Source organism: Falco rusticolus, chromosome 3 (genome assembly GCF_015220075.1).
Source record: "Falco rusticolus isolate bFalRus1 chromosome 3, bFalRus1.pri, whole genome shotgun sequence".
Classification (NCBI taxonomy): Eukaryota; Metazoa; Chordata; class Aves; order Falconiformes; family Falconidae; genus Falco; species Falco rusticolus.
This window is the reverse complement of record NC_051189.1, coordinates 105764345-105778608: the sequence shown is the minus strand read 5'-3', so window position 1 is coordinate 105778608 and position 14264 is coordinate 105764345. Positions and strand designations below refer to the sequence as shown.

Below are 14264 nucleotides of genomic sequence, written 5' to 3'. Positions count from 1 at the left end.
CAAGCCCCGACTCGGGGGACCGGCGACAAGCCCCGGCAGGTGGCCCGGGGGGGAGGGGGCTGCTCGCTCCCGCCGGCCCGGCAGGCCCCGGCACGGCGCGCAGGTCGAGCGCATCCTCCCGCCGAGCGGCACCGCCCCGCCCCGGGACCCTCCGCCCCCGCCCGGCCGAGGGGGCCGGGCCGCTGCCGGTCCCTCCCCGGGGCGGCCCCAGCCCGCCCCCGCCGCGGCCCGGCCGCCGCCGCGCTGGGCTCCGCGGGGCGCGGGTAGGTGCGGGGCGGGCGGCCGCCTCCCGCCGGGGGGTGCGGGCAGGGCCCGGCTGCCGCGCTGGGCCCCGGGGGGAGGCGGGTCCCGGCGCTGGGAGCAGCCGGGGGGGCTTCGGCCGCCCGCTGGGCCCGCCCGTCCCGGGGATCTCTGTGGCCGCAGCGGGCCGGGGCTGCCCCCCCGGCTGTGCCCCGCTGCCTGCGCGGGGCTGGGGGGCGCGGGAGTTACCGGGCCGAGGGGACCCCCTGCGCCCTGCACCCGTGATGCGGCAGGGGTGGGGGGGGCGAGGGGGAGCTCCCGTGGGTGGGGGAGTCCCGTGGCGGAGGGAGGGGTCTCACGGGGGAGGGGAGGTCCTCATGGGAGGTCCCATGGTGGGGGATTCCTGTGGGTAGGGGAGTCCCATGGGGGAGAGGGAGTCCCATGGCAGGGGGTCCCGTGGGGGGGGGGGTCCCTTGGAGAGGGATCCCTATGGAGGGGGGGTCCCATGGGAGAAGAGAGGGTCCCATGATGGTGGACTCCCATGGCAGGGGGGCCCTATGGGAGGGGCTGTGTCCCTTGGAGGGGGATTCCCATGACGGGGGGGTCTCCCATGGGGGAAGAGGGGGGTTCCATGGTGGGGGATTCCCATGGCAGGGGGTCCCATGTCGCTGTGCAGTGCCGGAGGAGCTGGCAGCACGCAGCACCTTGGCTGCAGGCATGCCTGCTGCTGGTGCTGGGTGCTGGGTGCTGGTGCTGGGTGCTGTGCCGAGGGCACACGTGGTCCTCAGCTCAGGGGTGACGAGCAGAAGGCAGTGCTCCTGAGGGGCTGTCAGGCAGCCCCCTGGCCAGGGGCACATGCCCCTGGGCCCAGGGCAGGGAAATGGGGGCACCTTGCCCTGGGGAGCTGCTGTCGGGGCTCTGGCGGGTCCCCCCCGGTGCAGGGCAGCACCTTCCTGCTGCAATATCTGTCCCTGGTCTGTGGCCTTGGCGAGGGAGCGGCCAGAGGTGACGATGGCACGCAGCAAGGTTGTGGCTGAGAGCGATTAAACCAGGGGTTTTTCCTCAAATGGTGCAATGGGGTGGGCGGTGGGTGTGAGGGGCTGTGGGCTGTTTGCTCTGTGGGTGCTGGGTACGTGGTGTGGCACAGGAGGAGCTCGGTACGCTTCGCCTGGGGCGAGGAGCTGTGGGGACGGAGACGGTGCCTGTGGTGCTGTGCAGCCACCCCGGGGGGTCTGGGACAGGTACCAGTCCGCACGGCACGTCAGCCTGGGGGGGTGGAGGCCAGGAAGGTAAAGGGTGGCCCTGGTGACTTGGGTGGTAGCACCCCTAGTCCCTGAAGGGGGTTTCGAGGGGACATGGAGATGTGGCGGAGGAGGAGCAGGGCTCCAGGCCTGCCCTGGCTGCTTCCCAGTGCCTGGCCGCATCCTGCACTGCTCTGCCTGAAACTGGGCACGGGTGTCAGGAGCCACCAGCCCGGCTCTGAGGGATGCGCGGGCAGTGAGGGGGTGTCTGTATGGGCTCTGCCCGCCTGCAGCGCCTGGGGAGAGCGGAGCCTGGGTCCTGCACTGTCCAGGGGTTCCCCATGCGCATCGGTGCGTTGGCCGTGGCTGCAGAAATGCCCTCTGCCATGCTGGAAGAAGGTGCTCAGCCGTCTGTCTCTGTCTTATGCAGCTTTCTGGTTCACTGTGCCGCCACCATGTCTCAGAGCCCCCCTGGCAGCTTTGTGGACGACAAGACCTTTCTCCTGGAGTACCGATGCCACCCTGTGCGGCCGGAGCCCCCCAGCCCGACCTACCTCCCCAGGAGGCCCAGCTCCACCACGGTGCCCGAAGCCACCTCTCCCACCTCGGCCGAGCCCCACCGCATTGTCCTCAGCACGGACAGCCCGGCTGCGCTGAAGGTGGGAACCCAGCAGCTGATCCCCAAAAGCCTGGCTGTCTCCACCAAGACCAAGACCAACCCCTGCCGGCACCAGAGCCTCGGGGTGGCTGGGTCCAGCCGGGAGCCCCTGGGCCCCGACACGAAGCGGGTGTCCGTCCCCAGCCTCTCCCCGGAGGTGGAGGATGATGGTGGAGCGGGGCTGAAGCGCAACCTGAGGAACATGTCCTATCGCGCGGCCATGAAGGGCCTGGGCACGGAGCCGGAGCCGGTGGCCACCATCCCCTCGCTGAAACCCGTGTCAGAGGAGGGCAGCGCCCTGCCTGCCCGCAGCCCCGGCAGGAACAAGGTGGGTTTCTGCAGCCACTGTTGCCCACTTGCTCTGGGGTGGAGATGGAGCCCTGCTTTCCCTGGTGATGTGCTGCTGCTGGGGACCCGCAGAGCCCTTTTCCTGCAGCTCTTGTGGGTTACAGAGCTGCGTGAGCCCGGCGTGGAGCTGGCAGGGCTTGCCAAGCCTGCTGATGTGACTTGTGCCTTGGGAAGCGTGCATGGCCCCGCAGATGCTGTAGGTCCCCAGAGAGCCTGGAAAGAGCTGACATGGCTCTAGGGGGGGGAGACTGGCTGTGCCGGGGCCCCCGCTTGTCGGCAGGCAGCTGCGGGCATGTTTGCAGGGTGGGGCTGGCCGGGTGTGTGGCTCCGAGATGGCGGCTGGTTGTACATAAACATGGGTGAAGCCGGTCTGGGGAAAAGGAGACTCCAGTGCAGGCAAAGTCCAGGTGTGAGGCAGATAGATGTGAAAGGCAGCGGTGTAACTACAGAATGGCTTAGATGGTGACCCCGATAACGCAAGGTGAAAGCTGAGTCACTTTGGTAAGGCAAACAAAAGCTAAGAAAAATTGGGCTGAAAGAACGGGGTGGTATTTGCTGACTGGCTGCGCAGGTACCTTCCCTTCCCTGAAGGTGCTAAACGCTTCCCAGGGCCACAGAAATACAGTAACTGCGGTGTGTTCTCCTCTTCCTCTTGCAGAGAACCTTTGGGCGGAGGCGGGTGCAGAAGCGCGGCGGCTCGTTCAAGGACCGTGAGTGCTGCCTCCCGTCTTACCAAGAGCACCGGCTCTGGCGTCCCCCAGCCTCGCAGGGCACTTCTTGGGGATGTGAATCCCTAGAAGTCCCTTTGCCACGTGTGCTGCCGCTTGTCCCTGGCCTGGGGCCATTGCTCTTGCCTCTGTTTCCCCACCTGCAAGAGGAGCATTGCAGCCCTGCTTTCCCAGGGGCACGGTGATGCTCAGGCTGCGGCCGTGCTCGCTCCCGGCTTGGCTTGCTCTGGGCAGACGGGGGAGAGCTGTGTGCGGTGTGTGGCTGTGGGAAGCTGTCAGGAGCAGGAGCTGCTGGCTGATCGGTGCAAAGTCCAGCCTCAGCAGGGAGGTGCTGGCTCCTGGCCCTGGCGCTCATGGCAGGGCTTTTGGCCGACGGGGTGAGGTGGTGCTGGGAAGGGGAGCCATGGGCTGCAGCTGGGACAGGCTTCACTGACCTCATGCCTTCTCCTCTGCAGAGCCCCGGCTGTATCAGGAAATCCGTGAGAGAGGTCTGAACTCCATCGGCCATGAGTCAGATGAGGATTTGCTGGAGGAACCCATCCCAGAAGAGCCGTCCCGTCCGGATGCCGCTATCGTGGTGCAGAGCTATCGCCCGGCGCAGGTGACCTGGAGCCAGCTCCCAGAGGTAGGGGCAGCAGCCCAGCCCGGAGGGTCCCAAAGGCCACGGTTGCCCTCGCCACAGGCTGCTCCGGTGCTCGAGTTGTGTTGCAGCCCCAGCTGCATGTCTTTTAAAAGCTTGCCGAGCTACCAGACAAGCTGTGAGGGGCTAATTCTGCGGTATTAGTCTTTGCAGTGGGATGTTCTGGGGCTGTCCAGCCCCGGCTGGGACGCGCAGGTTCCTGCCCAGGCTCGTTGGGATGCCGGCTGAGCCGCTGCTTGCGGGAGCTTCACCCACAGACAGGGGAAGGCTTTCCCCGCTGGCCCTCGGGAGGGTGGTCTCCTCCCGTGGAGCAGCATCAGCGAACCGCCGTGGGCTGGCAGCTGCGGTGGGAGCTGCGCTGGTGGGATGCGCGGGGTGGGCGCAGCCGCGGACCGCACTAGAGGGCGTGCAAGGACCGCCGGTGGCCGTGGAGGCGGCTGCGAGCGTAGAATCTTGTGATGGTTTTGGGTTGGAAGGGATCTTAAAGTCGTCTGTCTTTATTTACTTATTTATTTATTAATCCCGGCCTCTCGCCCACAGGTGCTGGAAGCGGGCATCCTGCGAAAGATATCCCCTGAAGAGCGCAAACGGCAGGAGGTGAGAGGAGCCTTAGACATGCCCAGGAGTGCGGCGTAAGCGCCGATAGCAGCAGGGACGCGCGTGGCCATGTCTGAGCCCCCGAGCCCAGGGGTCGGCGCGGAGCAGGGCTCAGCTCCTGCCTATGGGGTTTGTTGTGCTGCTGCTTCCAGCTCTGGGACTGGGTGGTGCTGGGAGGGCTCATCCCCGTGTCCTGGCAGGGAGGCAGGCAACTCTTCTGGATGCTGATGGGAAATAGCCACTGGAAGGGGAAATGTCTTAGTGCTGGGGCTTGTTAATGACCGAGTGTCCTAAACCACGCTGAAGTTATTGGTGTAGGCCAGGCAGTGCCTGAGATGGTAGAGGCAATGCCGTACTGTTGGATCGAAGCTATTTCCAGTGGCTTCGTGCCAACCGAATGTAAATAAGATACAGCAAGTTTTAATTCACTGCCTTGTTTTGTCAGTTTGTGCTGTCACATCTCCAGTGCCCTGCTTTTTTCAGGCAATGTTTGAGATCATCACTTCTGAGTACTCCTACATGCACAGCCTGGGCATCCTGGTGTGCCACTTCATGAGGTCAGAGGAGCTGAAGGAGACCATGACGCAGACGGAGCATCACCACCTCTTCTCCAACATCAGCGACATCCTGACTGTCAGCACGAGGCAAGTGGGGGCCGTCGGCGGGGGGTTGGGACCAGGCAGGTCTGGAGGGGGGGCTCTGACCTCTGTTTGTTTCCCATTGAAAACAACCGTCCCTTGGATAGTTGGTGGTACTGGGACATCCCGCCTAGTGCCTTGTGCCGTGGCACGCTGCCGAGCAGCTCCTTCCTGCTGTTACACGCTTGGCACTCAAATGTCTAGTGGAAATGTCTGTTATCCTGACACCCAGTTTTTTACTGGATTATTACAGTGGTGCTCAGCCCTGTGGCTGCAATGGGGCACCAAAAGCTGGCTGAGTCCCATCCCCCTGCTCTGCTTTGCCTGAAAATTCCTCCTCGGGTGCCCGGCTCTGCCACAGCGGTGGTCCCTCCCTTTGCCTCTGGGCTGGGGAGCCGGGCAGGGGGAGCCGGTAGCTCTGGCGTGGCCGAAAGCGGGGGCCGCTGAGGCTGGGGCATGGGGCAGCCGAGTTGCTGTGGCTGCTCCGAAGTTGCTGTTCCGAAGCGCGGGCTGGGGATTGCTGCGGTGCCAAAACTGCAATGGCACCTTCAAAGAGCCGGCGCAAGCGTGGGCTCTGCTGCCGGGGAGAGGGGAGCGAACACCCCGGGAGCCAGTGCTGGGGGCGTCCGGCGAGCCGTGTCCGTGTGGGAAAGCAGCCGGAGGAGAGCGCAGGCAGGGCTGCAGCAGGCCTGGGAACTGCTGCGGGGGCGGCGAGGGCTTGCGGCTTCCCACAGCTGGGCAGGAGCGGCCCTGATGGGGCAGAAATTAATTTTCCCAGAGAGCTAAAGCGGAGGAGGGATCTTGTGCGGGAACGGAGGAAGCGTGTGCATCTGGGGGCCGGGGAAGCTCTGGAGCTGCGTCCCCCATCTCTGCAGCGGAGCTGCTGGGAGCCACACTGGGGATGTGGCTGTCTCCGCTGCACGGAGCTGACCTGTGCAGAAGGGACCCTCTGGGAAAATGGGAAGAGTTGCAGTGGGAGCGTTGTTAAACATCTGTTCAGTTTGTCCAGCCCTTATGGGTCGTGTAGTGAAGTTACTTGAAATTCTCTCCTTAGCTTCTTTGAAGACTTAGAGAAGCGACACCAGGAAAACGTTCTAATGCCTGACATCAGTGACATAGTGGAAGAACACGCCTCAAACCACTTCAATCCCTACATCAGCTACTGCTCCAATGAAGTCTACCAGCAGAGGACACTTCAGAAGCTGCTGTGAGTACTGCTGAGGGCTTGGACTTGCAAAGAGGTTGCCTGCAAGGGGTCTCCGGGCTGCAGGGGGGCTGGCTGGCTGCACATGGGGCAAATGGGGCCGTGACCTGCACGTGGCTCCCTGTGGCTGTTTCCTTTTCCCTAGGGAAGGCTGTCTGCTTTTTGAGCAGAGGTCAACTTCTAAACCTCAGTGTGTCTGTGCAGGGTGATTAGGACATGATTTGAGTTGTGCTGTAAGAAGGACGAGGATAAGTGGGGGTGATGCTACCATGTACTGAAGTCAGGCAGGTCTTATAATATACATCTATATATATATATATCAAATACATCAATAACACATATGGGGTGTGTTAGGGACTTGTATGGAGGCTGTTCTCCCCATCATACTGGTGGTACAGGTCACGTTTGTGTCCGCTGTTGGCACATCTATGGCATTACCCTTCTGCCAGTGGACTCAACATCTCCACGTGCTTTTCTATCGCCTGCTTAATGGATCAGTCCATTTTCTGCCCCAGCTGTGTGCTCTGAGCGTGGCCACCTGCCACGGAGCACCAGAGGCAGAGCGGTCACTGCACCGCATTTCCCATGCAGGGAAGGCTGCTGGAGAATCTTGATAACTGAAGAAGAGAGTTAACGGTGCTTTCTTGTCCTGTTCCAGAACCACAAACCCCTTATTTAAAGAGACCTTGAAACAAATTGAAAGGAAACCAGAATGTGGAGGCCTGCCAATGATCTCATTTCTCATTCTCCCTATGCAGAGGGTAACACGCCTTCCTCTGCTGTTAGATGTAAGTAAGTCACACTGTGGCGTTGCTTGGCCCCTCTGAAGAGGTGACTGTTTATACCCTTCTTGGTTTGCTGAGCTCAGGACAGCCTTCTGCTTGGCCTTCCATCCCATGGGGAGCTGAGGCTGGGATGCTCGAGCCTGTATTCAGGATTTGGATCCAGAGTGATCTGCTTCTCGTGGGTGTCAGATGCGCAGCTTAAGGCTTTGTGAATAACGCTTCCCATCTCGGCACTGTCCACCTGAGTGACATGTGGTACTTCAGTGCCCCGTGCTGCATCTGGGTACCCAGGGTGTGGTGGCATGAGCATCCTCTTTGATTAATGGTCAGGTGGCCCAGGAAGGGAAAGCAGGTCTTCACTGAAATCCAGGACTTTGGGACCCAGCAGCTCTAAACAGCAAAGCTGCTGGGTATGGGATTTCTAGTAACTGCTTCCAGTCTGTAACAGGCTGCAGGGGTGAGGGCTGGGGGGGCTGCCCCGTGTGCAGGGTGACGTTGTTGGTCAGGCACGTATCTGATGGGAAAGTCCCAGCAGAAACTGGCTTCACAGCTACCAGCACTGTTAAACCTGGCTCTGACCTGTCCCACTGCCAGGTTGGCAGCTGGGGACAGCTCGAGCACGTGTCGCATCCCGAAATCCCAGGGAAGCAGTTGGTGCGCAGTCTTGCAATATCACTAAAGCGTCTTATCTTGAAATTCTAGACCCTCTGTCAAAAAACAAAAGCAGGCACTGCAGCGTACGGAGCTGCCACCCAAGCGCTGAAAGCCATCAGCAAGGTGAGGCCCGGCTGCCCGCCGTCCACCTTTCTTCCTCCCAGCGCACCGCTCCCTCACCCTGCCCTTCTGGCCTCTTGGTTTTCCTCCCTGCGTTGGTTCACTCGAGACTTCTCTGCTCCAAATAGCTGCTGGGGGTACATGTCTTCTCCCTTGGTCACCTTTTTCACCTGATCTTGGGTTTTTTCCTTTTCTTGACTTCTTTTCTTCTTCCCTATTTGGCCCATCTTTTGTCCTTCCCTCAGTGTCATCTTCTCCATTAGTGCTCTCCTTTCTCAGAACTTCCCTTGAGGTGACAGCGAGCTGCGACACTTGCCATGGTTTTTGGAGATGTAGGCAAGGAGCAGTAAACAAAGCAAAGCGTGGAGGAGTGAAGGAGCAGCAGAAGCAGTAGCAGTCATGAGCCGTGTGCTGCTCCTGCTCCCACGTCTCATCTCCATCTGCTTTCCCACCTGGTGGTCATCCGCACAAGGCAATGCACCATGGAGGTTATGGCCACCAAAGTGGCGGTGGCAGCTCTTCCTTTTGTGTCCCTGAAGATCGGCTCTTGGCAGTGCGCTCCTGCCACTCATGGTCTGTCCTGCTCGCTCATCCAGTGGGGGGACAAAATGCATGTTGCCTTGGCTGGGCCAGCGGGACCACCCTTCCGTGGGCTGGGGGGGCGGCTGGCAGGGGGGTCTCTGCTTGGGACAGGCAGCGCGAGGGGCTGGGGTGCCACGCGGCCGCCCTCTCGGCGGTGCAAAGGGCGCTGCTGCTTCCCCTGCCTGTGGAAGGCTTCTGTCCTCCCCTCCGTCTGTCTGATTGCTCATCCTCCTGTCTAAACCTCCTCTCTTCAGATGAGTCTTCCTCTTCCTCTTGCCCCTCGGTGAAGCTCGGTGTTGGTGTGGTTTCACTTTGGTCCTTCTGCAGGCAGAGCAGACGCGCCATCTCTCCGCTGGAGATCCCTGGCAGGGGACCCTCCGGCTGCCTGTCACGGGTGCCGGGACCCGGCTGTTCCCCCTGCCCGGGGACGCAGGGCAGCCTTCGCCGGCAGTACTGGTGCCAGTGCGGGGGATGGATGGGCTCAGCACCCCGTCATTCTCCACTTGTGGTGGTTTTCTCCTTCTAGCTTGTGAAGAACTGCAATGAGGGAGCTCGTGCTATGGAGAGGACAGAGCAGATGTACACCCTGCAGAAACAGCTGGAATTTGGAAAAAAGAAGGTGAGGTCCTGTGGAAGTGGCAGGGGGAGATCTGCTGGGGTGCGCTGTTAGAGTGGCCCAGCCCAGGCGTGTCAGACCTGTCCTGGGAATCCTTCCAGGAAGCCTTGGCCAGCCGCAGCATCGCTGCTGCCAGGAGCAGCACCACCGCTCCGTGCCCGGGGTGACCGTTCTTCCTGCTGTTCTGACTTCAATAGAAGTGTCTGGGCACCTGCCCTGCCAGCTCGGAGGGTTCAGTCCTGGATAATCCGCTGTCCCTCACAACCCTTCACTGTCTCTTCTGCCTTGCCCTGAGCTTTCACCTCCTGCACGCGAGTGGTGAGAGCTGGACTCGTCTCTGACGAGAGGAGGTTTTACGTGGGTGGGTCGGCTGGCAGCAATGCCTGCCCTTGCTGTCTTGTTCCAGACAGACCTGGGGCTTCGTCTGTCTGTACGGACTGTCAGATGTGGGCAGCTCACTCAAGGGCAGCAGTAAAGCCTCGACATTGTGCCCCACGGCCGCAGTTGGGGGGGCTGCGTCTCCAGATGGGCTGCAGTGGGGTGCACTGCTGCTCCGCTTGCCCGCCTGCCTCCTGGAAAAGATATCTAAAAGCATGTGATGTGTCCATCCTGACCGAGCCCAGGGGCCGCTGCAAGTTCAAATACAGCTTCTTGGCTTGATTTTGCGTGCCGCTTGTGAGAGGGGTATGAAGTCAGACTTCCCCTGGTTCTGTTTCAGCCTTTCCCGCTGATCTCTGCTTCCCGCTGGCTGCTGAAGCGGGGGGAGCTGCACCTGCTGCTGTCGGAAGAGGTGGGCATCTTCCGCCGAGGCGCCGGCAGGCTCTGCTACCTCTTCTTGTTCAATGACGTCCTGATCATAACCAAGAAGAAGAGGTAAGGCTCAGAGGGGCTTCCTTTCCTGGGAAGACAACTAGGGGGATGAAAATCTCATTGCCCAAGCAGCACGTGGCTTCCTTTCCCTGGAAGACAACTAAGGGGGTGAAAGCCTCAGCTGCCCAAGCAGTGTGTAGCTTAAGAAATTCTTGAGATTTCCCCGTTTTGACCTTTATTGAAGTGTCCCTTGTTAGCCAGAAGGGAAGCGCCCAGCTCCACTGCCCGTGGCCTTGCTTCTGTTTGTGGGTTGCTGGCAAGGTGACAGAGCCATGTCCTGCCCCTGGGCATCAGCTCATGTCCTCACTGTGACGGCTGAACGTCACCTGCCGGGGCTTTGAGCTGGCACTGGGCGGCAGCTGGGTCCTCGCCAGCTGTATCCTCTCTCTGGCTGCGTGCGGCTGAGCTGCCGATCCCGTCTTTGCCACAGCGAGGAGAGCTACACCGTCATGAACTACACCACGCTGGACCAGGTCATGGTGGAGAAGATCGAGACTGCAGACCCACCTTCCCCTCCTCCTGGCAAGAGCGGGAGCGGTGGCACAGCCCGCGGCACAGCCGGTGGGCACCTGCTCCGGGTGGTGATGGAGAAGGACAGCGAGGGCAAGCGGGAGGAGATTGTGCTGTCAGCAGAGACACTGTGAGTGGGCCGGTGGGATTTCACAGGGTGCACATTCTTGTTTGTGGGATAAACTGGTGCCCTGGAAATCCCCCTGAGGCTTCTGCAAAGCGCCCTTTCCCTCCCCACTCCTCCTCCCGGAATGGGGGACCTGCACAGGCTTCTCCCCTTGCTCTGTTTGTTTCTCTCTCTGATTTCCCTTATAATTCCCATATAACGCTTCCACTGTCCAAATTAAGCAAAGCAGCTGGGTGGTGTGTACTGCTTGTGAAGTATCTTTACGTTGAATGCTCTTGATCAAATGCTTGTCCTGCAGGAAATTTCCAAGCTACTGCTGGCAACACGGATGCCGTCTCTAAGGCTTTCTCTGTAATCTGGTCTTTCCCTTTGCCAGGAGTGACCGGGCCCGGTGGATTGCTGCGCTGATGCACAGAGGAAAGGAAAAGCCTGACACCACTCCTAAAGGAGGTACCAGCATCCTGGAGGGCAGGGCTGGCTGTGCGGGGATTAGAGCTTGTGTTTGAGCTGGAGCATTTGCAGGTTTCTACCCTGTTCTTACCTGCTCCTGCCGGAGAAGGAACTGAGGATGTGTGTGGATGGAGAGGGGAGCTCAGGGTACCGCGCCTTGCTCGTTGGGCATTGCCTCCCATTAAGTTATCAGTCACGATAAACCTTAAATACATTTCCTAGGAAGCACAATGAAATTCCAGGAATGCCTCAGGCTGGTGGTAGGCTGGGATTTGGCTTTCCCTCCCCGCGTTCGTGCTTGGAGGGGGCAGCAGGAGAGGCCAAGGGGAACGGAGCAGGACTTGCGGTGGAGCCTGGAGGGGTGGGCAGCCAGGCTGGGCTGGGGAGGGGGGCACCGCCAAACAGGGGTGCTGGTCCTGCCTTTCACTGGGTCCCTGTTGTCCTCTTGCTGTCGTCTGCAGAGCTGAGCCAAGTGGAGATCACCCACGCCTACCTGGCTAAGCAGGCAGACGAGATTTCCCTGCAGCAGGCAGACGTTGTCCTCGTGCTGGGGGGCGAGGATGGTAAGTGCCAGCCACGGCGTGGAAGGCTTACCTTGGGCAGAGCTGTGTGTGGGGAAGCTTCAGTGATCCCACTGAACTGGGATTTTGGCAATTTTCGGAAGCCTCCAGGAAGCCCTAGCTGCTGGTGGGGTCCATGTCGCTGGCTGGCTCTGTGTCCCAGCAGGTCCCCAGAGGCTGATGACGGTGGCACTGCCATGGGCGGCTGCTGCACTGCTTACCAGTGCCTCCTGTGTGCAGGCTGTGGCTGGCAACCAGCAGCAGAGACCTCAGAATTGAAATAAGCCCCAGAACAGGCAGTAAATCCACAACCTCCTCCCCTGCAAAGCTTTCCCCGGGTGCCTCCAGCTGGCCCCGCTGTGGGAAGGGGAGCGGTGCAGCCCTCTGCTTCCACCTGCATCCCCAGGAGTCCTGGCCCTTCCTCGTTGTGTGACCAGCTCTGTTCTCCTCCTAGGCTGGTGCTGGGGTGAGAGGCTCAGGGACGGCGAGAGGGGCTGGTTTCCCCAGTCCTGCGCTCGGCAGATCACCAGCCGCACGGCGGTGGAGTGCAACGTCCGCCGGATGGAGCGGCTGCGCGTCGAGACCAATGTGTAGGCTCATGGCCCAGGGAAGGTGCCTCTGCCGTGGCGTGTCAGGGGTCTTCAAACCTCTGCGGACTGAGCCCGTAGCGAGAAGGGAGTGGGAGAGCCTTTATTCTTGAATTTCATTTCCCTTGAGCTGTCACAGGCGGCAGATCTTACCGTTCCGCACTGGCCTTTGTAGTGGCCGTGACAGCAGCTAATTAATGTGAGACCTGGCATTTGAGCGCTCCTGGCCAAAGCTCATATTAATGACCTGGAACAGGCTTCAAGAGGCAGCCAAGGTGCTGGCTGAAGTTGAAAAGGCTGCGGCTGGGTTCTGGGCTCTGTGAAGCGGCTCGTGCCGCCGTCTCTCTCCCTCTCACTGGCTGCATGCCTTGTGGGGTAAGACCCGGCACATGGGGAGTGTATACCTGAATCAAGAATTTTTTAGGAACTTAAGTCTATATGCTAGGCTTATTCCTTCACCCCGTTTTCCCCTCCTGTTTCTTTTTTTTTCTCTCCCCCTCCACAATTATTCTTGGTTTTCGTGCACGCTCTACAGGGCGAGGGTGCCCACCGCCCATCAGTCCCACGCTGAACTGGCAGGTGCTGGGGGCTGGTGCAGTCCAAGCTGTTCTGGAGTCAGCTCTGGGGCCAGGAATGGGATGCTCCGGCCAGTGGGAAGCAATCTGTGAGTCCTGCCAGCCGAGGAAGCCAGGCACACCAAGAGGGAGCAGTGCTGTACCCCCTGCTGCGCTTCCCATCTCCTGAGATGGCCAGGCAGAAGCAGGGGTTTTGGTCCTCCTGGAGAGGGATGTAGTTTGGGGGGGGGTCAAAGCTCAGCCTTCCCACAGCAGAATGGTCCCCTCTCCTCCCCTTCTCCCTCAGGATTAGCACCAAGAAGTCATTAACGAAGAGGGCTGAAGAGGGCTGAGGCAGGGTCGTTAGTCACAGTGGAGCAGTTTGCATCTGGGGTTTTTATGGGTCAAATCTTTAGTGCCGCTGGCAGGAGATGGGTGGGCAGCTCCGCTGGGGGTCTTCGATGCTCAGCCAGTCACACCTCGTGGAGGGGAACCAGCACCTACTATTTCAGGATGAGGCAGCTCCGTGTGCTGCCTGGCTTTGGAGTCACAGGGGCAGCATTGTTGGGATGTGGCTGTTTTGATTAAACTGTCAACAGATTAATTAGATTAACAATAAATTCTTGGAGCCCAGTGAAATCCGCGTTCTCCTCGCCTAAATAGGAACTGCACGCAGTGTCAGCAGCACCGGTGGGTCCCGGTGTTTAACCTGTTAGTGGCAACGGGTGGCCCTGAGCATGCAGCTCCGTGTTGCGGGGACACTGGGGAGCCCGTTTTCCCCACCACGAGCTCGGAAAAGCAAGCGTCCTTCTGCTGGCAGCATCGTTCTGGCCTCCACACCTGCGCTTCTAGGAAAGCATCCTGCAGAATAGCTGACTAAAAATCCACTGTCAGTTGCAACACATTTGAAGTGTAATCGACTGAGACAGACAAGGTTAAGTACGAGATTTGGTGAGGCTTTCTGTTTATTTCTCTTAACTGTGGAAGAATTTAAAAATTTTCATGAGTGCTAAGTTAGAGGAGGCGGGATCCAAAAAGAGACAGTAGCTACATGAAAAGAGGAAACAAACAAACTGTATTAAGAAATATGAACAGGAAAAAAAATGATGATATAAAAAAATACAGGTACAAAGTTGCTGCAGTCCCACGCTTAGACGTACAGTTTACTCCAGGCAGGTACCAGGAGCCACGGAGCTGCAGCTCAGGCTTTCGTGCTGTAACGGGACAGGACCCATCTATCCCCGTGTGTAAGGCCGGGCTACATTTCTGTGCTCTCCTGGAGTGGCATCACTTGCTGGCAAGTAGCATGGCATGCCAGCACGGCGGCATGGCTCTCTGGCACGGTGGCATCAGTTGCCAGCACAGTGGCATGGCTTGCTGGCACGGTGGCATCACTTGCCGGCCCCCCGGCTGCACCCGCCGGCTCCCGGGTCTGTCCCGGCACACTGCTTGCCCTGCGGAGCCGGGCTGCCGGTGCTCGGTGGCCGGGCGCGCGGGGAGGGGCTGCTGGCTTTCGGGTGGGGGCTGCGTTTGCTTTCCAAGCGGCCGAGGAACT

General features: G+C 60.1%; 1 protein-coding gene across 1 annotated transcript; it reads left to right on the top strand.

Moving 5' to 3' along the window:
- The first annotated feature begins 243 nt into the window (after positions 1-243).
- ARHGEF16 (Rho guanine nucleotide exchange factor 16) lies at positions 244-13805 on the top strand. Its single transcript, XM_037379207.1, has 15 exons — positions 244-263; positions 1912-2467; positions 3146-3197; positions 3671-3840; positions 4396-4452; positions 4936-5096; positions 6145-6297; positions 6953-7082; positions 7782-7856; positions 8962-9054; positions 9770-9924; positions 10352-10561; positions 10935-11008; positions 11470-11571; positions 12023-13805. Exons 2-15 carry the CDS (start codon positions 1937-1939, stop codon positions 12160-12162), a joined length of 2103 nt encoding a protein of 700 aa, XP_037235104.1. The 5' UTR covers positions 244-263; positions 1912-1936; the 3' UTR covers positions 12163-13805.
- The last annotated feature ends 459 nt before the right edge of the window (positions 13806-14264 follow it).